Here is a 27,420-nt window from a genome sequence, read left to right on the forward strand (position 1 = left end):
ACATCTAAAAGGAAATGATAAACCAGACCTTTCTCTGGTTAGTCACCTTTGATCTTCTTTTCCCTGATGCTCTCTTTTTTCTAGATTTTTAGGGCACCAGTCTCCCCAGTTCTCCTCTGATCTGATCACTCCTTATAAGCATCCTTTGCTGGAACCTCCTACATATCACACATTGTTCTGTCCTCAGTCTTCTTTTCTCTCTATACCAGTTCACTTAGTGATCTCATCAGCTTCCATTCATTAAAATTTAATCATTAAATTAAATTTAATTGTATCACTAAATTATCATCTCTATGTGGATGATTTCCAAATCTATTGATACTGCCCTAAACTCTCTCCCACCTGCCAAATTTTGTCTCCAGCTGCCTTTTATACATCTCTAACTAGATGTTCAATAGACATTTTAAACTCAACATGTCAAAAATCATCCTTATTATCTTCCCCAAAAACCTTTGCCCCTCCTAACTTTCTTATTGTCCCCAAAGGTAATTCCATCCTGGTCCCCAAGGCTCACAATTTAGGTGACACCTTTGACTCATACCCTATATCAGAATTGTTGCCATGGCCTGTCAATTTCACTTTGCAACATCTCTAAATATATCCCTTTCTGTCTTCTGACACAATCACCATTCTAGAGTTTGTTCTCATTGCCTCTTGCTTAGACTATTGCAATAAGATTTTGGTGGGTCTCTGTGCCTTAAAAGTCTCTCTCCAACTACAATTCATCTTCAGTTCACTCACCAAAGTCATTCTCCTTAAGTGTAGGTCTGATCATGTTACTCCCCCATTTCAGTGGCACCCAAATGCTCCAAAGATCAAATATAAAATGCTCTTTTAGTCATTCTTTTCTTTTTTATACTTTCTCCCTGCCATATACTCTTCTCAATATAGTGAATCCAACTCAATTCATTCATTGCTTTTACAAAAACAAGATACTGAATCTGACTCTAGGAATTTTCTCTAGCTTGATCCCCCATGCCTGGAATGCATTTTGTTCTCATTTATACCTACTAACTTCAAATCCCAATTAGAATCTTATAAAGGAAACCTATTCTAAACCCCTGAAATTCTAAACCAGTCTTCCCTCATTTCATATCTATCCTGTAAGTATATGTTTGTACATATTTGTTTGCTTGTTGTTCTTATTAGTTTGTGAGCTCCATGAGGATAAGGATTTTATTTTGCCTCTTTGTGCTCAAAAGAAAAACTATAATAAATGTTTATTGACTGACTGTCCAACTCCCTCATTTTAAAAATGAGGAAATGTAAGCCTTGGGGAAAACTAAGTGACTTGCCCAATAGTTTTAAGTTAGACTTCTTAGTAAACCTAAGGCTCCTGATTCCGGAGTCAACAATCTTAGGGCATCTAACTAAACTGCTGAACACAACCACTCTCCATACTGTCTCTACGGCAAATCTCAAACCTAAGCCTGGTAAACCTCAGACAGACAGATAGAAAGAAAAATGGAAGGAAAGGGGAAAGAGACAGACAGAAAAAGACCGAGGAGACAAGAAGACAGAAACACAGAGACAGATCTAGAGACAGAAAAATGAATGGATAAAAGAGACATAGAAAGCAACAGAAAGAAAGAGAGGAATTTAAAAAACAAATAAAACGAAGTATAAGGGCTACTACAAGGGCAATTTATCCGCACCTGGCAGCTGCTCGTCATCCTGAAATCCGGGAGGGGTTTCTCCAGACTCGCTAGACACTTAACTCCCAGTGAGCCAATGGCAGGTTGGTCCTTGAGCTGGTTGCCATAGTCACGTTGTGTGTTTGGAGCGGGGCGGGGCGGGCAATGAGGCAGGGCGGGTTTGGGCAGGTAGGGAGGCGAAGAGGGGAAGGGGCAGGGAAGTGCTGGACGGGGCTGGCGATCTTGCTGGCCTGTAGACCACCATACAAGAGGGGTTCAGTTGGTAGGCTCCAGGTGACTCCCGAGAAGTCGCAGTTGATAGACCACCGAGAGACCACCAACTCTCTCCTCACGCGGCCGGACAATGTATACTGTGAACCGGAAGAGACTGCAAAAGCTAACGGACTCCTTGACTAAAACCTCCAAGCATTGTGAGTAGCAAAGACCATATCCGTGACGAGCGCTGCGCAGACCCCGGGACTGGCAGCTCCAGATTCCAGGAGAACCTAGCTCCGATTCTTGGACCACGGCCAAGATCTTGATATCAGGCTTTTTCCTTCCCCACCCCCTTCATTCACATCAATCAGCTCCACCTACTATCCTGGTTTCCGAATGATTTACCTCTTGAGGAAACTTAAAAAGCGATGATTTGCTACCAAACCCTGAGGTATCTACGTTCTTCCCCGTGCGTACCCCCAATTTTTCCACCACACGGTGGACAATTCCTGCAGGGCCTCCTCCCCCATCATTCCTTCAATTTACACCAAAGAAAATCCTCCAGACCTTAAGAACTTGAACTTCTTCCTGTAACTTCTCTCACAGGAGACCCTTATCCTATTGCTGAACGCATTTTTTTTTAAATGGAGGAAGAAGTCAATGTCTAAGCAACTTCCTTCACCCTTTATCTCTTAAGTACAGAAATCCATCTCTATAGTAAGTGCTCTTTCAGTAATTTGCAGCTATCCTCCCCCCAATCTCATTACACACATAATTAATCTCATGATTTATCTGTATAAATTTTTGAGTAAAGAAAAAGAAATTCATATTCCCACAAGATAGTTGTGGTTTCTTGTCACAATTATCAATGGACATATATCTACTGTTTTTAAGAAAGTTGCATAACTATCCTATACCTTGTAATATATATTATGTCCCCAATTCAGGACAAGAACCATTCAGTTAATTTCAGTAAAACTTTATGACACTGCAATGCCAATGGATATAAAAACTCAAAAATGTAAACAAGGACATGTAGGAATAGTATGCATATTTATGCAATTTATTCGTTCATAGTTTTGGAATCAGTTATAATAATGGTTCCAAGGTGAGTGTCCTACACAGGGTCGCTATTTTTCATTTAGTGTTTGTTAACAGTTTCCCTTTCCTAATATATACCCTCACTCCCAGGCTATCCTCTAAGCAACTGCCAAATTTATATCAACAGAGCTTAGTTTGACAATAAAACTATCCTGCTCAAAAATAATAGGCACTACCTTATTATCTCCAAGATAAAATTTTTAAAAAAAACTGCTCAATTTGTCACATTAGGCCCTCCACAACCCAGCTTCAAATCTACTTGTCCCAATTTTACTCCATAGATCTTTCCATCACACATTCTACTAGTTGTTACCTACTAGTCATTCCCCCCCCTTCCAGCTTCCCATTTTTTTTGCCTTCTTTCAAGCTGTCCATTCTGTAACGGTATTCAGATCACAGGCTTTTGTGAATATTTAATAAATTATTTCTTAATAGAGACATAATATTCAATTAATTTATGTATAAATTATAAAACTGTATAAATAGTTTCCATTGAATATAAGAGCAGGTAGAAGTAATTTATGAAATACACACTTCACCCATGTCTCATTTAAATCTCTAGCTTCCTTCAAAATTCAGTTCAGATGCCACATTCCACAGAAAGTATGCTCTTTATCCCCCCCCACCAAATTGCCAATGCTCTTTCCTCAAATGATCTTGGATCTAATTAACCCATGTTTGTAGTGTTTCTTCAGGTACAATGTAAACTCCTTTGAGGGAACTATTTCATTTTTAGTATTCTCAGCATGCAACACAATCTTGGTATTTAGTTTTGTGCATGTTTTTTTTGGTTAAATATAAGAATTCCTTCTTTTGGGTCATTCATACAATGTTTGGGGTATTCTGTAGGTTGATAGTGGTATCATAGACATTAAATATAGCTAAGAAGATCAAAAAAAGAGAATCTTTGCTGGGAGCCTGCTTATTTGGACTTTGGAAGGTATATTTTCAGGGTTTTTATCTTGAGTTGAGTGAATGGGTAAGTAACTAAACTTTTAAATTCTCTAGACATCAAGATAAGACTATAAATAGTGGAGAAAATGCCAACCTGCATCGATAGAGTATTTTCATCTGAAAGTTCCTTCTATCAAAGTAATCACAAGCCATGTCCCTATCATGACAAGTGTTTAAGAAGCCTTGGAAATTAGTGGTTCAACTCTTCGAGTTAAACGGAACATTTGCAATACATAAGGCTAGAAAATAGAAGTCAGAAAAATAAAGTTATTTTAATAAATACAAATTACATCTGAAAACCTCTAATTATGATTTGTTTACTATTTTAATACTTGTGACCACCTGAGAAAACAGGAGCAACTGTGAACCTGGAAATAAAGAGAAAGAAAAAAATGTGTTTGTCCTAGAGATTATAGGAAACAGCAATTTCTAATCATTTACTTCTGATGTAACAAGTATGATGTACTTTTTGGCTTTGTCAACAAAAAAGAACTCTTATAGGACTATACCTAAATAAAAGTTATATAGAGAACATTTTAAACTCCTTAGAACAGAGAAGTAATATACATTTAAAGTATTGCTATGAATATTATAATCTGATGCTTTTAAGACTTAAAACTTTTTTAATCTCTGGAAAAATAGGGGTTCTTAAAATTTTCAGTACCTAGTTTTGAATAATAATAATACAATAGGTTTTATGCAGAACACTAAATGAAACCACTTTTCACAGTAGCTTGTCAATACATTGTAAACAGACCTCATGATGCTAACAATTTTAGCTCTAAATCCTATACTATATGTATATAGTATAAGATATAGTATATATGTATATATTTACATATATATATTACTATATATAAAGATGGTTTGTGATATTCCATGGTAGAGGAAATATTCTGAAATGAAAGATACATAATATTATGTATATTTTTAAAATAAATTAATTTATTTTCTTCAAAGTTCCCAAATTTAAGATATAAGCAGTGGAAGAAATGTTAGAGGGTTTTCAGATCCCCTAACGGATAAAAAAGTGATGGTCATGGAGGTTATGGCTAGACTAAAATGATCTTAGATCTCAGATATAGAGGGAGACTTAGAAAATCTTGCCTTACTATCTCGCAGATCAGTTATATTTCCAGCATAAACTTTGTTTTCTTCTTTCTATCTACTTTCATATTGGAGGTAATCTGAAATCAATTTTTTAGTGATACCAGTTGGATATCCTAGGATAAATATCACAGTTTTATTTGAAATGAATATAAGTACTTTCAATGAAAGTACTTATAAATCAATAGTATATAATTGAAATGAAAATTATTGTCCACATGGTTTACATGAACCTAATTTTCCATGGCTATAGAATGGAATACTATATAAAGTAAAGTTGATAGCCACATGAAATCTTATAATTAAGATGTTGGAAAGGATAATTAATAGATAGAAGCCTTTTTGATTCATTACTCTTACTAGTAAGTTTTTTGGTTTATTTTCCCATTTTTAACCCTCATCTTACTCAAACACATTTTTTAAGTTCAACATGAAAGACAAATTTGAGTCAACTAGATGGTTCAGTGGATAGAATGCTGAGTCAGGAAAACCTGAATTCAAATCTACCCTCATATACTTACTAGCTCTGTGGCCCTGGACAAGTCTCTTTAATTTCTGTTTGCCTTAATGTACTAGAGAAGGAAACGCAAACCATTCTAATAACTTTGCTAAGTGAATCCCTTGAATTGTATTGTTCACTATGACCACAAAGAATCAGAAACAGCTCAAAGACATAACAAATACATACATACATACATACAGATGGATAGATAGATATTATTTTAAGTTTTGCCAATTTTGCTACACATCTCTTTTCCTAACTCTAATGTGACGACTCCATTGAAGTAGAATAGTGCTAGTTGTCAAGTTAGAAAGACAGGGGTTCAGTCTAATCTCAGACATTTAGTAAATATCTGACCTTAGATAAGTCAATTATTTTCTTTATACTTCAATTTGCTCATCTTGAACTTGAATGACCTCTTAAGTCCTCTAATACTCTAAAATTATGATTTTATAATACTATGACTTAAACCCATTAAAAATTTCACTATAGAAAATCAGAGATTTCTTAATTTTCCTTTTATTTAAGTTAAATATGGCTTCTGAATTCACCCTATAGCTTTCAGTTTCTAAACTATCTCAAAATTTGGGTATCTATTGGTATTTGATTTAGCAATTGTTATTTTCTGAATTTTGTGCTTAAAATATGCAAAAATTGTTTGACTTGGAGTTATCAAAGCATCATCATTACTCTAGGAATTTCTTTCACAGATCTTAACAAAAATGGAGAGTATTAATTTAAATGTGATTTTAAAGTAATTTTGGTATCACTGTACATTTTGTATATCACTCAATTTAAAATAATTATAAATTCAGTGTTTTATAACTTTCATTGTCTTCTCTTGTTTTGTTTTTTTTTACATCACAGTTAACAGATATGAAATAGAGTGCCTCATAAAACTTTATCATAACTTGTTGGGAGAATCAACTGAGAAACAAGGTATCACTGGGATAGATCGTAATGCATTTCGAAACATTCTGCATACTACATTTGGAATGACTGATGACATGATTATGGACAGAGGTAAGAAGACATAATCAATTTATATTGATCAAACCCTGCAGAAAACAAGAATTAAGTGGCTATGAATTTGAGAGGTATTCTGCAAAACAAAATTGCCATTAAGTGTTTCAAATTTCACTTGAAAATAAGCTTTAATAAACCATATATGTAGAAACAAAAAAAACCATTTCAGTATGCATTAAGAATGAGAAAAACTATCATATTGAATTTGCCTCATTTTATAGGGAAAATGCTAAAATTAAAAAAATATGTTCTTTAATTCATAATTTCTATTTAATAAATTTTTGACTTTTTCATCATAGAAAACATACTATATTTTTAAATAAACATTTCTGTACAAAAACTGCAAATAAAGCATGTTATTTAATAGGCATAAATTTCCAATATAAATACATAATTATATAAATATATAATTATATAAATATCTATAGAGAAATTTGTCTTCTGTATATAACTTTCTAAATTTTTCATTTTCATTTTCCCCACATCCAGAGAAATACAAATGTAGTGGGAAAATTTGTTATGCTTTGGTAATCTTTGACAAACTATTATATTGAAAAAAGTATTAAAAAGTTTCATATCAATCATTCTATTTGTATCAAAATTTTTCTTTGTAGTGTTTCGTGCTTTTGACAAAGACAATGATGGATTTGTGAGTGTAGCTGAGTGGATTTCAGGATTATGTGTGTTCCTGCGAGGGAGTTTGGAAGAAAGAATGAAATGTAAGATTTCAATATTTGATTTAGAAATGGTAATTTTCTGAATTTTGTGCTTAAAATATGTAAAGATTGTTTGGCTTGGAGTTTATCTAAACTATAGACAAGCAGAGTTTCTAGAGACAATGATTTTCCTAACATATCTTTCCTTTGTATTCTTGAGTTTCTATACTATATATTGTGATGAATACTAATCACTGGCAGTGAGTAAGGTACTAGACAATAAAGAGCACATTCAAGAAATAATTTCCATTTTATTTTAATTACCTAAAAATTAACTGCATATTTGATAAAGGTTCATGCTAATTCTACATACATATTTATAATTCTAATTATTTCATTGGATGAAAAGCATCGTGACATAGTGGATATTCTAAAAGATAAGTACCAATACAGAATTAAATTCAATTTACTCAATAAGAATTTATTAGAAAGATTTTTATGGTGTAAAAGATGGAGAGTCAGAAAAATCCAAATTTAAGTCTCTCTCTCTCTTTGATATATACACTCTCTATTTGACAGTGGGCAAGTCACTTGACCTGCTGCCTCAGACAACTCTCGTTATTATTGTTCAGTTGTGTCTGATTCTTTGTGATTCAGTCTGGGATTTTCTTGGCAAAGATACTGAAGTGGTTTACCAATTCCTTTGCCAACTCATTTTATCGATGAGGAAACTGAAGGAAACAGGATTAAATGACTTGCACAAGTTCACACAATTAACAAGTATCTGAGGTCACATTTGAACTTAGGTCCTCCTGACTCTATGTTTGGTGTTTTATCCACTGTACCACCTAGCTATTATACTATAAGTTAGACATGAGTTGCCTACATGTATTGGTGATAGAAATTTTTACTCCAGGAATTTCTTTCACAGATCTTAACAAAAATGGAGAGTATATTAATTTAAATGTGATTTAAAAAATATGGGTTTATTTTAACTTAGTAATATTTGATTTGGACTCTGTATAGTTTAATTTTCATTGTAAGATATTGTAAAACAAACATTCAATGTGGTACATTTTTTTATCTTTTAATTAGAACTGATTCTAAGAAAATATTATTCAAAGATTGAATCCAAATATTTTTACATATCAGTTTATCGTATATTTTGTACATACAGTCTATGAGTCTATGTGAGAGGTAAAATGAAGTAGTAGATCAAGTACTTGCCTCAGAATCAGGAAGATCTGGGTTCAAGACCAGATTCTGATATATATTGGCCATGTGACCCTGAGAAAGTCATTTATCTTCTCTAAACATGGGTTCAGATATCCTTTTCCCCCACTCCACTTCCAAATGATGGGTACATCCAAGTGATATAAATATTATGATTTCCATTTTACAGATGAGAAACCTGAGAGATATTAAGTAACAAGTCAAAACCCTATTGTTAATAAGTGGTATGGCTATAACTTCAATTTAATACTTGCAACATCTAAATGCCTTACACTTTTCATTTATACCATGCTATTACAATAAATGCACACGTGTTACTATATATAAATGTGTGTGCATATACATATATATATATATATATATACACATATACATATATATATGTGGAGGTTGATATATTTTCCCCTAAGTGTGCAGTCTTCATTCCTCCTCTAACAAGTATATTCTCCTTCCAGAAATATTTATGGATATTTAAAATATGAATTGTAAATTACATAAAAGCAAGGTGTCAGAGTGGGCAATATGTTAGCCTTGAATTCATAAGGTAGGCACTGGAACCCAGGGAGTGACATTACCCTCCCACCCAGACCAATAGACCCTCACAAGCATTACCCAATGATGAAGGTTCAAGTCAATCAACTGCTATTCACAGGGTAGGCAAATCAGCCTAAAGAAAGTAAAAAAGCATCTTGAGAGAGTCAAGAGGAAGCATATGCCAGATATGTTACCTGTTATCACCTTTATTATTGTTTGCTCTTGGATTGTAAAAGGAGAAAGTGCAGGACCCTGAACCTAGCCTTGAAAATAGCAGTGCTCCTCAAACCTCAACTCCTAACTTCAGCCCCATCCTCACAGCCATCACTAAAGAAGAAATCATTGTGGAAAAGGGGAGCAATTTCCTCATCATCATCACCAACAACTTCTGAATAACTGTCACTCAAAAGCAATTAGGCATAAGAGCTCTGGGATTGGAAGGACATCCCCACTCTAATGGCCTGTCCTATACTCATCCCTTACAGCTATCATCTAGGGAGGCAGCTCCATGGAAAAGGTCAGCCATCTCTATCAAATTTCAACTAACAACTACTCACATGGGCAAGTCAGCCTAGATAAGGCAGTAGGATACACTGAGGAAAACAAAATCAAACAAAAAAGTGAGCACCAGACCTATCAAACAACCACTGTACCTTGACCACCATTGCCCCTCAGATCCTGATGGAAGCAGCCAATCCAGGACCCTGTAAACAAGAATCTTAGGAATAATAATAATAATGCTTCTAGGGCCCAAAGCCATCACTGAAGATTCAACCTGACAACTGCTCTTAGAGGTATTATGGTCAAAGTTTCTGAAGACCTTGAAAAAAGCTTCTCACCAAGCTCTTGGCATCATAAAACAGTTAAGCACCTAAAACCAGTATGATTTTTCCAGTGGAAATGACAATAAAGAGACATTACAATATACTTTGGTACTCTAAAAACCCTGAAAACTTGTTATCTGACTTGTAAGCAAAACCTTTCAAAGTGTTTTGTCTATGAAATTAGACAGAGAACAGGACTATTTTTGTTAAGTTTTATGCCTATGCTTAGCGCAGTGTTTTGAAATTACTAAGCACTTAATAAATAACTTTATACCTGGGTTCAAATTTCTTCTCTAATACTTATTAGCTATATTGCCCTGGGAAATCCATTTAACTACTATCTGTTTCATGCACCTCCCTAAGACTTATGAAGTCATAATGGGGTTTTACTTTGCACTGCTGAAAAGAAGATCCTCATACTGAGAAAATTCTGAAGCCATAGTGTTCTCTACTACATATTAGCATATGTATAATATAAAATAAAAATCTTTTATCAGGATTTGGAGCTTTTAAGTTACTTGCTTAACTGATTCATGAAGTGAATATTTTTTAGGCATCTGTGTTATGAGTAAAGATGGTGCTGCTAGGTGTTAATAACAGTTACCTGTTTAGTGCTCTGATAAGCACAAAAAAGATACTTATTGCCATTTTGATATCTCAGGTATTTGATACATTTGTAATTTTTAAAAAAATTTAATTTTTTTAAAAAATCCTTTGCCCTATTTTCTAAAAATGGTTCTAAAATAAATTTCCAAGTCTACTTTTTTTAAGTTTTTTTTGGGTGGGGGCAAGGCAATGGGGTTAAATGACTTGCCCAAGGTCACACAGCTAGGTAATTAAGTGTCTGAGGTCACATTTGAATTCAGGTCCTCCTGACTCCAGGGCTGATGCTCTATTCACTGTACCACCTAGTTGCCCTCCAAATCTACTCTTAACAACATTTAAAATACAACTTTACAACATAATATAACTTTTATTGCATATTTTAAGAAGAAAAATTGATAAAATATATTTTAAACTTATTTATGTTTCTGTAAGACTACAAGCTAAACACATGACATTATTTTCTATCATCTTTTTTTTTTTTTTTTGGTTTTTGCAAGCCTGTGGGTTTTAGTGACTTGCTCAAGTGTCTGAGGCTGGATTTGAATTCAAGTCCTCCTGACTCCAGGACCAATGCTCTATCCACTGCACCACCTAGCTATACCACCCCCCCCCCGCCATTATCTTTTTAAATGTATCACATGTTTGTGATGATAGGATATTGAAATTAGAGCATTCAGGATGTGATCTAAATAAATTTAAATTAGCTTAAATGAGCTGAACCAAATTTGAAAAACTCATATCCATACAAATATGGAATTAGACTTGTTTTATATCATGTACATTAGGACAAATAATAAATATCACTATATCTAAAATTGAAGATGATTTTGGTTAAATTCATTTTTTTAACCACCTATCATGTACTTGGTCTTGGGAACCCATGGTCAAAATGAAATAATCCTGATTGTTTCCTTTGATTGTTTCCTTTGATTGAAGGGAAATACCAAGTACATAGACAAAGAAATACAAAATGGATGCAAAATGACTTCTGGGACAAAGGTACCCACAATTGTGGAGAATCAGGACAGGATAAACTAGCTGTAAAATGTGATACTCAATTTGAACTTTGAAAAATGCTAGTAGGGTTCTGTGTGGTGAAGAGGGATGTGCATCCAAGGAATGGGGAACAATCCTGTACAAATGTACAGTGATTAGAGAAAAAAAAATAGTATTAGTATACAAGCAAACAGATCACTTAGGCTTAGGATTAAGAGCATAAAGGAGAATAATTTGCAATAAACCTGAAAAGACAGACTGAACTCAAATTGGATAATGTATAAACCTTATCCATGAGGACAAAAAGTAAATAATATTTGTTTTATCTATAAATATAAAAGGGATGCCTTGGATTTACATAATTAGGGACTTCATATTTTTAGTCTTGTACTTTAGGAATATCAGGTTGGCAACTGGTTGGAGGACAGATTGGTCAAGGGAAAACTTGAGGCAAAGAAACAAGTTGAGAGGATGTTCATCCAGTAAAGAGGTGATGTGAGCCTGAACTAGCCTGGTAGCTGTGTAAGTAGAGAGAAGATTGTGAGATTATGAGATGTGAGATTGAATATAAGATTATATTCTTAAAATAGAAACAATTATTGGTAATTGATTGGATGTGATGGGGTAAAGTGAAAGAGTTGCTCCAAATAGAATGTCAGGTAACTAGAATGTCAATAAAAATAGGGAATTTAAAATGAGAAATGTTTGGAGAGAATTGAAATTAATCCTTTTGGGGACATATTGAATTTGAGATGACTACCAGACATCCATTTGAACAATATCCAGTAGACAATTATAGATGGAGGAGAGTGTTTAAAAGGGACACAGGTTGAACACTTAAAATTCCTCATAAATATAATAATTATTGCCTTCGACAGCTGATGAGTTCCCCTATGGGGGAAAATGTTTAAAGAGGACTAAGTTCCCCTGAGACACATTGTCCCATTGGTCATGAGGTAAAGACTGATGTCAATATATAGGAAACTAAAGTAGAGCAGCCAGGCAAGTAGAAAGAAAATCAGTGGAGAGCAATGTCATGAAAACTCAGGGAGTATAGTGTACCTAAAAGGAAGTAAGAATGTTCAAGAATATCAGATAACAAGTAGAGTTCAAGAAGGATAAAGACCAAGACCAAAATAGGATTTGGCAAATAAAAAAATCACTGATAATCTTATAGAGAACAATTTACTTTGTGAGATGTGCTCAAAAGCCAAATTGATGGCTAGTTACAAATTACTAATAATGCAGGTGGTAGGGTGGAGATGACTTGACTGTTTAGTATGATTCAAGACCCTAAATACTACCTATAGAGGAATATTTTGACAGCAACACTATTCAACACTTTTTGTCACATAGACATTTCTTAATGTGCTTATTTTTAGCTAAATAAAAATCTGAATGGAATTTCTCTTGCTTTTGAATAATAGCACAACTTTTTAAAATATCGTATAGTATGACTTAGCAATAATACATAGTTTGCTCAAGTAAAGATGGAGAAATAGGTTGGGCTTGTGAGAAATTACTGGTGTATTTGTCCTAAAATAGTTTGTAAAGCCTCAACTTATGTACTATGTGGCAGTGCAGGTTGTGATATCTTCACCTAAATCTAATTAGCTCTTGCTATGTAGTAGACTGTTATAGTTTTGTTAGATATTCAGTGATCTAACTTTTTTTACATCTGAGAAACAACAATTTGCCCTTTTAGATAAGGAAACAATTCAATTTTGATTGTAAAAGAGGTTATCAGTTTAAAACTTGTGCCCCTCAACTACTCAGTATCACTTGTGTGACTATTGAGTGATGAGATGCATGGAACTGGTCATATGCCATTTGTTATGCTATTAGTATGGTTTGTAGAGAATTAAAAAAAAAGCCATTCTGCTTATTACATTTTTTTCTTTGAAAAAAATCACCAATGGTTTAAAACTAGAGATAGAACAATTGAACACTGGAGTAGGAAAATCTAGAAATAGCCAAACTCAATAAACCAGTATTTAATAAAGTTGAAAGCATATTAACTAGAGAAAAATAACCTATTTGCTTAAAAAAACTGCTTAAAACTGCATTGCAGTCTACAAGAAATTAGACTTTGACCAACACTTTATACTTTGTTCTTCAATACATTCTAAATGATTGTGATCTTAAAATTAAAGATCATAGTATATTTTTAAGAGGAAACTTATGTACCTCTCCCATTTATGGGTAAGATAGGTATTTTCAAATAAATAAGAGATACATGTAGTTGCAAAAGATAAAATAGGTAACTTTGACAAGCTTCTGCTTAGACATTAAGTGTCTGGGATAAGAAGGGAAGCAGTCAAATACTGGGGAAAATCTTTGAATCATGTTTTTTTTTTCCTTTTAAGGTTGTCTACATCTACACACACACACACACACAAACACACATGCACACACATATAATCACTAATAGTTCTTCTCTCATAAATAAATGGTCAAAGGATATTATCAAGCATTTCTCAACAGAGCTGAACAGTATTCACAACTATATGAAAAAATGCTCCAAATCACTAATAAGAAGAGAAACACATATCAAAGCAACTCTTAAGTCTTTGCCTCACTTTGCACAAATTAACAAAAATAACAAAAATGGCAACAATTTAGGAGAGGTTTGAGAAAGAGAATCATATTCATACATTGTTGATGAAGTTGCAAAATGTTTCAATCAATCTGGAATTATGCAAATAAAATGTCTAAAGAGTCTTTGAACCAAAGACTAGATTTCTACTTATGGAATCAAAGATAAGAAAAATGTCCCTATATCCTCCAAAATATTTATAGCAGCACCTTTTATGATAGCTAAGAATCATAAATAAAGTAGATACCTATCAATTGAAGTAGGGCTAAATATAACTTATTACTTATTTTCATAACTGTATTAGAATACTGCTGTGTTGGGGCGCCTAGGTGGCGTAGTGGATAAAGCACCAGCCTTGGAGTCCAGGAGGACCTGGGATCAAGTCTGGTCTCAGACACTTAATAATTACCTAGCTGTGTGGCCTTGGGCAAGCCACTTAACCCCATTTGCCTTAAAAAAAACAAAAAAAAAAAAGAATACTGCTGTGTATTAAGAAATGATGTATGTAATGTATACAGAGAAGTAAAGAAAGACATGTATGAACTGATGCAAAGTAAAGTGAGCAGTATCAAGAAAATATACATGTACATATATGTTTCAATATACTATCTATACCCATATTAACTACAACAATGTTAATGGACATAGGAAAAAATCAAAACTCAAGGAAGACACAAGTTAAAAGATAACAAAAGACAAGACACCCCAACTTACTCCTTCATGGAAGTGGGAGGTCCATAGACGCTAAACATTTCATGTTTTGGGACTTTATATGCATCAGTTATGTTATTTTTCATTTCTTAAAAATATTTGTCATAGGGGGCTAGCAGAGGGATAAATGGGATGCTCTGGTGAACATAAGTAAAACTGAAGAAAATATCAATAAAATTATTTTTAGAAAATCACCAAGTCTATCTCATAATGCACAATATACATCCATATAATCTCTTCAACAAAACAAAGATATACCAGAAAAAAATCCCTTAAAACTTGGAACTTGAGGGTGGCTAGGTGGTGCAGTGGATAGAGCACTGGCCCTGGAGTCAGGAGTACCTGAGTTCAAATCTGACCTCAGACACTTATTTACATAGCTGTGTGGCCTTGAGCAAGCCACTTAACCCCATTGTCTTGCAAAAATCTAAAAAAAAAAAAAACTTGGAACGTGAATGAAGAAGAACTTGATGTTTCTCATAAAGATGAATGTCAGATTGGCAAGGTAGAGCCTAACCAAGTCATGATTTTCTATTTGAACCTCTCCATCCTTGTGTTCTCATTTAATAATTCAAATAGCTCTAAATAACCTTGTTCATCATCTTTACTCATACAAAAATAAAGATGAATTTTTGACTTCTGTAATAAAAAAAATTTCTGTAAGGAGGCACATAACATAAACATTCAATATTTGAATTGATAAGTATGAAAAATATTCATGCCATATCTCATTAGGTATGAGAAGTAGTCTTATGTTAAGCTGTAAACATGATTATTCTTTTACCACTAGTGTAACATATCAGATAGACCACATAATGCTTGTCCAAAATTTCTGCTATGTTTTAATGGGAGAGCAGAGACAAAAATAAACTTCACAGGCCTCAAAAGAAAGAACTGACTTGAAGAAAGAAAAATGTGATAATTCAACTACTGGTTGGTCCTGAAAACGTTTTCTCATGACCATTAAATTTGTTTTATTGAAACTTTTCCAATTTGGTATATTGAAATGATATGGGGAGGGTTATCTGAAAATTTTTCCAAAAATAATAAGGTTAAAATAAAAGTGGAGTTATGTTGTGACTCTTCACACAATGGAAGTGATGAAAGTGGTGAAGAATAGGTGAATGAAGTTAAATATGAATATTATCAAGAAAATGTCAATTACTCCAGACTGATTTCTTAGATTCACACTTGGATTCCTTCTTCGAAAACCCAAGCACTATCGGTGATGAGCACAGAGAATGCTTCTATCAAGAAATCTCCATAATGAAAAAATAATGCCAGGGTAAATGGAGTCCAAGTATGCTATGTAACAACAAATGGGTGCTATAGAAAGACATTCCATAGAAGAAATATAACAGGAATGCATCAGTAGCTATTAAGTTACATCAGCAAAGTTTTGTTGAGTTACAATAATATTAACACAAAATTTCATTACTGTTAATCAGGAGAAAGAAACAAAATCTAAATCCATATTTGAAATTAGCAAAAAAAATACTATAGGTTTCTCTTCCCCTCCTTATGGATATAGCATAGAAAATCTTTTTTTTTCTGATCTTTTGAAAGTGATTTCTAATGTAAGACATATACATACATATATAAAAGCATTTATGTCTGTGTATGTGTTTGAATTTCAGACTGGGTGTTAGGTATGTCACTGAAGAGCTTGTTAACTGGGGACAACAGTTAGGTGGGGCAGTGGATAGAGCACTGACCTTGGAGTCAGGAGGACAGGAGTTCAAATTTGATCTCAGACACTTGACTCTTACTAGCCATGCGACTTTTGCCAAGTTACTTGACCATAATAGCCTCACATTCAAGGCTATCTCCAGTAACTGATTTATTTCTGACCTCTGGACCCAGATGACTCTTGAGGAGAAAGTGAGGTTGGTGACTTAGCACAGCACCTCCTCACACAAAATTCAATTCATGTATTAGTCATGGCATCACCTCCCTGACGTCATGGTCTTCTTCAAGAATGAAGGACAAAGATCATCACTATTATGACATCAGCTCCCTGATGTTGTGAAATTCATCAAAAATGAACCAAAAAAATTATGCTGATTATGATGTCTTTCTCTTCCTTTTTCTACTTAAATGTGATATTCACATTACTCTGTATAGGTCATCATCTTCAAATAATTCTTTAAAATATCTCTTTTCATAATTAGCAAAGTTGTGATTTATCCAAAAATAAATTTTATTTCAGTGTTTGCTTTAAATAGTCTTATTTATAACTTTCCAAAATGGTTAGATATGTCCATAAGCTTTGTTTTTCAGAATGTAATATAGTATTTTGCTAACAATTTACAATGTTCCTAGTCTTTACACCTAATTCTTAATTACATAGTGATGTCTTATATGAAATAAACAATGCATAAATGTTTCTACTGTTAGATTCTTTAAATTAATATTCAATTGAATTAGTGAATTAATCTAAGTACAGTCAGACATTCATGAGTTTTTTTATTCTTGATTTTAGAGCAGTAGTATGCAGAGAGTATATTGCACATCATACTAATTTAGATATTACTGCAAGTAAAAAATAATCACATAGTTTAAAATAAATTTTGTTTACCTAACTTTGTATAATATTTGAAAAAATGTTTCTATAAGATTATGCAGTAACCTCAAAACATTTCAGACTTTGAACTCTCACTAAAAATGGCAACCTTTCTTGAATAAAAAACTACATATTTGTTAATTTTCTGACTCCTGTACTGTGATGGCAGATTAAATGGTCAATATACTATAGTGCCCATCAGAAAAGAAAAATGTTCTTTGAGCAAAAAAAAAGTTAGAAAACTACTACTTTAATAATTTTATACTTTTATCACTCCCTTGTACAAGGGAGTGATATATACAATGGATTATACAATGGCTATACAGCCATTCAATTCTAAGTGACCAGGTCTGTATCTTCTAAGAGATAATAAAGACACCATATAGAAATAGCCAAATAATTGACCATTTAATTTTAAAAGAAAATGTAAAGAATTCCAATGTGAAACAATGTAGTTTGAGGTAAATACTTTTGAAATTTTAACTCTATTAAGTTATCAAAGGTGAGCAGGAATCCAAAAAGATAATAAGGATTGCACATAAAAATGGTGGTTCTTTCACCTTTCAGCATTTTCAGTGAACACAAGTTTTGTGTGAATCCAGACAATTTGGATAACAAAAAACTTCAGAAACATGTTCTGGGCTATTATAATGTCAAATCAGTAAATTCTCATTCCTTTCCTTTACTTGGACAGTAGAATTATAGAATTTTGAGCTGAAAGAGACTGCAGATGTCATTTAATATAATTCCCTTCCTTCATCAATGGGAATACTGAGACCCAGAGAGATTGAATCACTTGGTCAGATAGTAAATATCAAGAAACTGAATATGAATCCATGTATCCTGACCTTTGTGAATTCTAATACACTATGTCATCTCACCCTGTTCTATATTCCAACCCTGACATTTAACTCTTTTTTTGGTCTGAAATGGTATTTATTATGTTTATTGTTGTTCAGTAATTCAATGGAGTTCAATTCAATGACTCCATATGGGTTTTCTTGGTCAAAATTAAGGCAAATAAGAGATTTAAGTGTCTTGCCCCAGGGTCATACAATTAGTAAATATCTGAGGTCATATTTTAACTCCGGCCTTCCTGAGTCTAGGTCCAGCAGTGAGTCATCTGACTCCCACTAGATACATTATATTTCCATGCTCCCTATTGTATAGCCATCATGAACCATAGTTAAGAATCACAATTATATTAGCATAATTAATCACTATTTCAAAATCACTTCAGTTAGAGAATATCTGCAAAACCCAGTAGTGTCAAGGTACTCTTCACTAGAACCATTCCTTCTGGACTTGTCTAGTGCTTACATTGCTATACTCAAATTATATCATATTAAGGAGGATAGGGATGCTGTGGAGGGAAAGGAATGATGTAATATACTCTGGATACTGCCAGGAGTCTCAAGCTAAACAAAGATTTTTTTTTTTAACCTTGCCATTATAAAATGGAAACTTGAGGTTAGTAACTGTATTCAATGTACACTCAACCAGTTCTCTTAAACTGATATGTCTAAGCAGCACCCAGAGTAGCCTGACACCTGATAGAATCCTTGAACTTCATACTCCTACAGTTTATATATTAAGTTCATCTTCCATCCCGAAAATGAGATTTGAAGGCCATGTATCAGAATGGGCTATTTTTACATTTACTGAGAAGAGGCCAAATTTTCTAACACTGATGAAGTGAGTAGATATTGTTTCTATGGCCAATAGCATGTGGCATCTATCCACATAAGGGGGCAAAATCAGGTCCCAAATTCACTGTCTAAGGAAATACTGGAAATCAAGCAGGCTCTGGGTTCCATTAGCCTGGCCCACCCTTTAGAGAGAAATTATATATTGGATGTGATGAAAGATGATTACAGGGAGCAAGTAATATGAGAAGACAATCTACCCAGTATAGTTAATTTCTAAGTGGAAAGGAAGAAAAAAAGGCTATGCTAAGCTATAATTGCAGAATTAAGTCATATATGTGTGCTTAAATATTGCATATATGAATATGAAACTGACTCCAATATTAGACTGATTACAAGAAATTTTTATCTTTGAATCAAAATTATAAAGGCAATGATAACTCTAAACATACTAATGATATACCTGCAAAAATTATTAAAATAGCTAGTGTCCTCAGTGCTTACCCTATGTATATCCTGAAATGACTTGAGAAAGTCAATAAAATGTCAATTTAAAAAACATTACAATTTCTTATGTTTTTAAAAGATTGTTTTGACGCTTACGATTTGAATGGTGATGGTTTTATTTCGCGAGAGGAAATGTTTCACATGTTGAAAAACAGTCTTCTCAAGCAACCAACTGAAGAAGATCCAGATGAAGGGATTAAAGATTTAGTTGATATAACACTTAAAAAAATGGTAAGTATATAAAAATATAATTAGTATCTTACAGTAAAAAAAATCAGTTGCGGTATGAAAATAAAGCAATACGAGGAAATTTATTAACATTTTTTGTTCTTCTTTGGTTAAAATAGGAGTTAGAGACCAAACCTGTGGTTTCATTAGTATAGGGAATTCTTCCTGAAACAATTTCTTCTCTGCCAAAGCAAGTCAGCACCTACACAGTTCATAATTTATAGAAATACTGAGATCCTGAGTAGATTAAGTGACTTGCCCAGGATCACAAAGTATGTCTCAAAAGCAATATTTAAAATCCAGGTCTTCCAGGTTCTGAGAACAGCTTGCTGACTATTATGCTGTGTTGGATTCTCCTACTTGATAAAAAGAAGAAAAATGTGCATTTTTTCTTTCCACCATGTATGCAATTTTCATGTATGTAATATAATGTTAGCAAAATCACTATTGTCACAAATCTACTATTTTCTAATCTTCATCCTTCCTAGGATCATGACCATGATGGCAAGCTATCCTTTGCAGACTATGAAGCATCTGTAAGAGAAGAAGCTCTTTTGTTGGAAGCTTTCGGTCCATGTTTACCAGACTCAAAGGTATTAACAGTCAATGAAAAGATCCATATTCATTCCATAGAATCAAACTAGATGAATAATTGACCATATACAAATAAATTTTCCCATGTGGGGAAACAAATCTCTACCCACATGAAAGGGCCAGGGGATAGTACTTAGGATCTCCTATTACAATGCCATCATAAACTCCTTGTTATTTTCTGTAGCTTCTTAAGAACTTTTTCAATCCTAGAAAGAAAATAGCAAAGGACCTGTGAGCCACCACAGTGGAAATAGGGTAAGACCAGTTGCCCTCTCTTGTCATATGAAATATATTTTAAGTTTCCATCTGTCAAGATGAGGTATCACTTAGGGTTTTCCACATTCAAGTTCCTAATATGACTTGTTTTGAGAATCTTTCTGTTATCATTACCTGGGAATTGTGAGATGAATTTTTCTCTAAAGGCTTTAACTTTGGTCTATTGTCTTTCTCCATTTTCTCTTTTAGAAACTTTCCTCCTCAATCATCTTTTTTCTCTTGTTTTTTTACATTTCATTATCTGCAAGTTTCTTCATTGCAGATATGCCCATATTATCCTCATTCATAAAAGCAAACAAAAATTTCATTTGAACCTCTCCCCATTTTATCACACTATATTAATCAGGCAAGCACTTGTATTAGCCAGAGGGTATACAAATATTGAAATGAAATAATACCTACCATCAAGATCTTTCATTGTATCAGAGAGCTATTGCATGTTTTATTATTATTCAACCATGTCTGACTCATGATCCCATTATAATAATACCTTCCAGACTCTTCTTTCCTGTACTATCTCCTAAAGGCTGCCCAAATTCACATTCTTTCCATGTCACTATCTCATTCTCTGCCATACTCTTTTCTTTCTACCTTCAATTTTTCCCAAAATCAAGGTCTTTTGCAATTAATTCTATCTTCTCTTCAAACATTGCTGCTGGAAATACCATAGCTTCAACTATGCAGACAAGGTAATATCTCTGCTTTTTAATATACTGTCCAGATTTGCCAGAACTTTACTTTCAAGAAGAAAGAATTTTTTTTTAATTCATGGCTGAATTTAAATTCATGGCAAGATGTTTTTTAAATTCATGGTTGTCTGGAGTGATCTTTGAAACCAAGATATGAAATTTGACACTTGCCATTTCTTCTTCTATTTGCAAAAAAGTGATAGGACCAATTGCCAAGATCTAAGATTTTGTTTTGTTTTGCTTTTTTAAATGTTAAGCTTCAAGCTGGCTTTTAAACTCTTGCCTTTCATTCTTATCAAAAAACTTTTTAATTCTTCTTCATTTTCTGCCATCAGAATGATGATGTCTGTATATCTTAGATTGTTGATATTTCTCCCAGTAAACTTAATTCCATCTTTTGATTTGACTAACCTGGTGTTTTATACTAGGTACTTTACATATAAGTTTAATAAATAAAGTGGCAATACCCAGTCTTACTCTTCTTCTTTCCCAATCTTAGACCAATCAGTTACATATGTGATTCTAATTGTTGCTTCTTGGTCCACAAAAAAAGGTTCCTTAGGAGATAAGTAAGATGAGTTCTTATTTCCATCTCTTTGAGGACTTGCCACATATTGTGAGCCATGCAAAGATTTTAGTATAGTCAATGAAGCAAAAGTAGATGTTTTGTTTTATTTTTGGGGGGGGAACTTCATTGCTTTCTCAATAATCTGGCAATTTGGTCTTTAGTTCCTCTGTCTCTTCAAAACCAGTTTCCTCTTTTTGTAATTCTTGCTTCAGATGTTGATGAAGACTATTTTACAGAATGTAAAGGATAATCTTGCTGGCATGTGAACTGAGCACAACTGTTCGATAATTTGAAAATTCTTTAGCATTGTCCCTTAGGATTGAGATATGAAGTGATCTTTTCCAATTCAGTGGTCACTGCTAAGTTTTCCAAATTTGCTGACATATTGAGTGCAACATCATGTTTTAGTGTTTTAAATAGCTCAGCTGAAATTATCCCATTTTTTCACTGGCCTTATTTTTTAGCAATGCTTCCTAGTACTTGACTTCATTCTACAGAATGTCTGCTTTGTAGTTATTGGTGATGTTAAGCTCCCTCTTGTATAATTTTTCTGCAGATTCTTGCCACTTCTTCTTAATCTTTTCAACTTCTAATAATTACCTTTTAGTTTTTGTGTTTTATCATGTTCCTTTTTTGCCTGAAATGTTCCCTTAATATCTATAATTTTCTGGAAAGAGACCTGTCTTTCCCATTCTTTTGCTTTCTTCTATTTCTTTACATTGCTCACTTAAGAAAACTGCATCCCTTTTTGCTATTCCTGGAATTCTGCATGCAGTTGGTGTATCTTTCCTGTTCTCATTCCTCCTATTTGTAAAGCCTCAGCAGCAGCCATTTCTTTTTCTTGCTCTTCTTTTTCTTTGGAATGATTTTTGTTACTGCCTCCTATACAATATTGTGAACTTCTGTCCATAGTTCCTCAGATATCTCTCAAATCTAATACTTTAACTCTATTCATCACTTCAATTTCATATTTATAAAGAATGTTAACAAATAAATATAGGTGACAGTGAATAGAATGCTGGGACTGGTTTCAGGAACTCATCTTTGTGATTTCAAATCTGGCCTCAGATCATCAATAGCTGTATATGCTGGGCAATTCACTTAACCCTGATTGCCTTAGTTTTCTCATCTGTCAAAAAGTTGAAGAAGGAAATGGCAAACCATTTTAGTGTCTTTGCCAAGAAAACCCCAAATGGGGTCAAGAAGAGTTTGGCACAACTGAAATTACTAAACAACAACAAATACAGGATACACATCCAAAATTGATGAATATTGATTTGACAGAGGTACTAGTCACTGGTGGATTCAAGAAAGACCTCTTTAAAGGAATGGCAAAACAGCTGAACCTTCAAGGAAATTAGGTATTTCAAGAGATAATAGATAAGGAGAGAAAGTATTCTAGGCATTAGGAATAGGTTGTACAAAAGTACAGAATTGGGAAATGGAATTTTTTGTGTGAGAAACAGTAAGAGAGCTAGTTGGTAAGAGCATAAAGGGAGAGTAATGCATAATCAATCCAAAAAGGTAAGGTGTGGCCATATTATGAAGGTCTTTAAATCCCAACAAGGGATTTTGTATTTTATTCTAAATGTATTAGAGAAATACTTAACCAAAGTGATAATATTAAAAAGAGTAATTCATATCTGAGGTTTAGAAGAGGATGAGAGGTCATAGGATAATGTCACAAAGGATTCAGTAGATTCAGTTCCAAAGCAGATCTGAGATTTCTCTCATATTCCCCCAAATTCTAAAATGATATACTTTCTTACTAAGCTTTGTAAGAAAATTAATCCTTGGATATGTACAGCATTACTTATAGCTAATTGCATATTTTACTTTTTAAATTGTTCACAACAGAAAATAAAAACACTGTTTTATAATAAGAAATGGATTTGGTAACTTCTAAGTACTTTCTTCCAACCTTTCAATAGCTCATTCCCTAATCAGCTTCCTAATTCTCCCCATTTCCCCAAGTATCCCACTCTTTGTAAAAGATTAAAAGATTTTAATTGTTTTTTTCTGTTTGGAAAGTCTTTTTAAGTAGACTTGTAATTAAGTCACCAATTGAAACGGACCACTTTAAGAATCCTACAAGAGTTTAGTGTAAGCTATATCTAATTTTTTTCACTTTTATTTTGCAGAGCCATCTAGAATTTGAAGCCCAGGTCTTCAAAGACCCCCATGAATACTAGAATAAGGAGACCTAAACATCTCTTTTAGTTTCAAGACATAAAATTAAAAAGCACATTCCAAATGCTTATTTTCTATATTTTATAGTTTAAATAAGCATTTATAATGTTTTAAATTTTATATTACTTAACTGAAAACTATTAGAACATACTGATGGAAGATCAGAACTCAAGATCTGCAGTTCTGCTTGTTATTTATTCTACAATTTATCATGCACAGGACTATAAATTTATATTTGGGTCTGCAATAATTTTGATTCCATGAAGAAAAAAGAAGTAATGCTATCATGAAGCATTAAGAGGATGAATATGAATAATGACTGTGATTACCAGCTTTAAGAAAAATAATTAAAACTACTTAATTCCCTTTGTATGCAAACAAATTTGTTTTTGTGCCACTGGTATATAATTTTCTTGATTTTAATGAGGAACTTAAGTGCTCCTCTGCCTGATGAAGGTTATCAGATGATGGTTTTCTCTCAAAACAGAAAAAAATCAAATCAAGGGGATTTATTTTTGTGTTTTAAATTATTTCCTTTCTTGTCTCTGTTTCTTTAGTGCTCATATAAAATAAGCAGCAGAAGGAAAGATAATGCAAACAGTTTTGCTCAGATGCAAATACTGGCAAGGTGGATAGAATGCTGAACTTGGAGTAAGGAAGACCTGTGTTCAAACCCTGACTCTCCTACTTAATAGCTGTGTGACTTGGGGCAAGTCATTTAACTTCTGATTGGTTACTTTCTAGGACTTAACTACTAATTCATAGATAGGTTGCTTCCTGTAGAGAATTCCCCTATTGAGAGTTCCTCAGCTAATGAAATCACAGATCATTTGCCTATGGGTGTATTCTTTGTCACTGTAATATACATCATCATCATTATAAATTATGTATAAATAATGAAATTACAAAATTAACATTGTAAAAGATCATTGTGAATAATTGAATTGATTAAATATTTTCCTGAAATAAAAGCATTATTACTTTTCAAAAATTTAATTATTTTCTTGATTTTAAAAATTGTCCAATTGGGGAATGGTTGAACAGAAAAGCCTGGAAAGACTTGCATGAATTGATGTTGAGTGAGATGAACAAAAGAATATTGTACACACTAACAATAACATGGGGATGATGATCAACTTTAATGGACTTGCTCATTCCATCAGTGCAATAATTAGGGACAATTTTAGGTGATCTGTGATAGAGAATACCATATGTATCCAGAGAAGGAATGTTTCTTTCTTTTGGATCTATTTCTTCTCTCAACACACATTCATTTTTGATCTACGCATATCATGGATGTAATTGCAAAGAGATTGCCTTTTGTTGGGAGGGAGGGAGGGAGGGAGAAAAAATGTAAAACTCAGAAACTTGCAAAACAATTGGGACATTGTATGTAATTGGAAAACAAATAAAATATTTACATAATTAAAGAACTTATGTAGACAGATGGATATTTTCTAAATAGATAATTTTTTATTTTTTATTTTTTTAGGTTTTTGCAAGGCAAATGGGGTTAAGTGGCTTGCCCAAGGCCACACAACTAGGTAATTTTTAAGTGTCTGAGGCCGGATTTGAACCCAGATACTCCTGACTCCAGGGCCAGTGCTTACTGTGACACCTAGCCACCCCAATAGATAATTTTTGACACAGTTATATTTTTTTTTTTTAGTTTTTGCAAGGCAATGGGGTTAAGTGGCTTGCCCAAGGCCACACAGCTAGGTAATTATTAAGTGTCTGAGGCTGGATTTGAACCCAGGTACTCCTGACTCCAGGGCTGATGCTCTATCCACTGCACCACCTAGCTGCCCCCAACAGTTTATTTTTTCTAGCAGTAATTTAAACCAGAGTCTGAACAAATCTTATATTTATTTAAAATGTAATGTCTTGGTCTTTAGAAAAATCAAAATGATGATATATACACCAAAAATCACAATGGCATTTGGATTCAGGATCATGAATCCAGGTACTCCTGACTCCAGGGCTGGTGCTCTATCCACTGCGCCACCTAGCCGCCCCTCAAATAGTTTTTTACTTGATTCTCTAGGATTCTCTAGAATCTGATATAGATCTTATTTCAACAAAAAGAATTACTTCATGATCAAATAACTCTGAATACCAGTGGGTTTTACCAATTCTAGTTTTTCAGAGCTATCTTTCAAGAAAACATAAATGAAAACTATATGAGACAAAAGAGTTGATTGCCCCATTTTTGGGGTGGGGGGTGGATGATAGAATAAGTAGGGAAGAAAAAAAGCTAGCCTCCAAACTCCAGGATGGACCTACTTGATTACGCCATTAAACCCAAATCACTCTGGCTCTCACTGATTGGCCAATAATAGATCCCAGCTCAAACCTTACTTGCTTATTGGGTTTCATGGATCAGAGTGAACGTTAATAGCAATTGTTGCTCTTCTGGCAGTGATGCTTGCCCTATCTTCCATATGGAGTGGTTGGGATAAATATTCTTTGTGTATACTAATAATAATATATTAATACTTCATCTATTTGATGTGGCTAATTAAAATATTGCCGATTGCTTTAACACACCTGCATATAATCATGAACAATATGTGTCTATTAATACATTTACCTTAAAATTATGAGTTAATTATCTAAAACATCAACAAGCATTTGAAATGAAGATAAACTAGAAATCTTACCAATATAATGTGGATAAAGAAAGGATGCCACCTAAAAGTGTGCTAGACAGGATAGCTATAGTAAGAGAAGGAAAAAGAAATTGAAGGAATTAGAATAGGCAGTGAATAAACTAAGTTATCACTCTTTGCAAAGGATATGATGGTATACCTAGAGAATCCTAGAGAATCAAGTAAAAAACTATTTGAGGGGCGGCTAGGTGGCGCAGTGGATAGAGCACCAGCCCTGGAGTCAGGAGTACCTGGGTTCAAATCCAACCTCAGGCACTTAATAATTACCTAGCTGTGTGGCCTTGGGCAAGTAACTTAATCCTATTGCCTTGCAAAATAAAAAAATAAATAAATAAACATTAAAAAAATTTGTAAACTATTTGAAATTACTAACAAATTTAGAAAAGTTGCAGGATGCAAAATAGACTCTCATAAATCATCAGCATTTCTATAAATTAGCAACAAAATTCAGCAACCAGAGATGCAGAAATTTCATTTAAAATAATCGTAGACAATACAAGTCTTGGAAGTACACCAGTGCCAAGACAAACCTTGGAACTGTATGAACACAACTACAAAACACTTTTTATACTTATGAAGTTATCTAAGCAATTAAAAAATATTAATTACTCATGGGTAAGTCATGCCAATATAATAAAAATGACCATACTACCTAAATATATTTAATAAGTGATATACCAATCAAAGTATCAAAAATTATTTCCTATAGTTTGAAAAATAACAAAATTTATCTGAAAGAACACAAGACCAAGGATATCAAAGGAATCAATAAAAATATGAAGGGAAGTTATCAG

General features: G+C 33.4%; 1 protein-coding gene across 3 annotated transcripts; it reads left to right on the plus strand.

Annotated features, from left to right (window-relative positions):
• The first annotated feature begins 1,670 nt into the window (after positions 1 to 1,670).
• On the plus strand, positions 1,671 to 25,058 carry CLXN (calaxin). 3 transcript variants are annotated; one of them, XM_074200255.1, is made up of 6 exons: positions 1,671 to 1,738; positions 6,382 to 6,537; positions 7,155 to 7,259; positions 19,492 to 19,643; positions 20,129 to 20,233; positions 24,515 to 25,058. In XM_074200255.1, exons 1-6 carry the CDS (start codon positions 1,732 to 1,734, stop codon positions 24,599 to 24,601), a joined length of 612 nt encoding a protein of 203 aa, XP_074056356.1. In that variant the 5' UTR covers positions 1,671 to 1,731; the 3' UTR covers positions 24,602 to 25,058. The 3 variants fall into 3 exon arrangements, with proteins under 3 accessions (XP_074056356.1, XP_074056354.1, XP_074056355.1); XM_074200253.1 differs by lacking the exon at positions 1,671 to 1,738 and adding an exon at positions 1,816 to 2,065 and having other exon boundaries at positions 24,515 to 25,049; XM_074200254.1 differs by lacking the exon at positions 1,671 to 1,738 and adding an exon at positions 1,816 to 2,065 and having other exon boundaries at positions 23,909 to 24,603.
• Positions 25,059 to 27,420: the final 2,362 nt, after the last annotated feature.

The sequence above is a fragment of the Macrotis lagotis genome, chromosome X (assembly GCF_037893015.1).
Source record: "Macrotis lagotis isolate mMagLag1 chromosome X, bilby.v1.9.chrom.fasta, whole genome shotgun sequence".
Lineage (NCBI taxonomy): Eukaryota > Metazoa > Chordata > Mammalia > Peramelemorphia > Peramelidae > Macrotis > Macrotis lagotis.

Excerpts from the sequence above, each read along its gene's own strand:
- CLXN (XM_074200253.1), top strand. The coding sequence starts at position 1,999 with ATGTATACTGTGAACCGGAAGAGACTGCAAAAGCTAACGGACTCCTTG. Across the intron at positions 19,644-20,128 it reads ATATAACACTTAAAAAAATG|GATCATGACCATGATGGCAA; the intron begins GTAAGTATATAA and ends CATCCTTCCTAG. Across the intron at positions 20,234-24,514 it reads CATGTTTACCAGACTCAAAG|TGCTCATATAAAATAAGCAG; the intron begins GTATTAACAGTC and ends CTGTTTCTTTAG.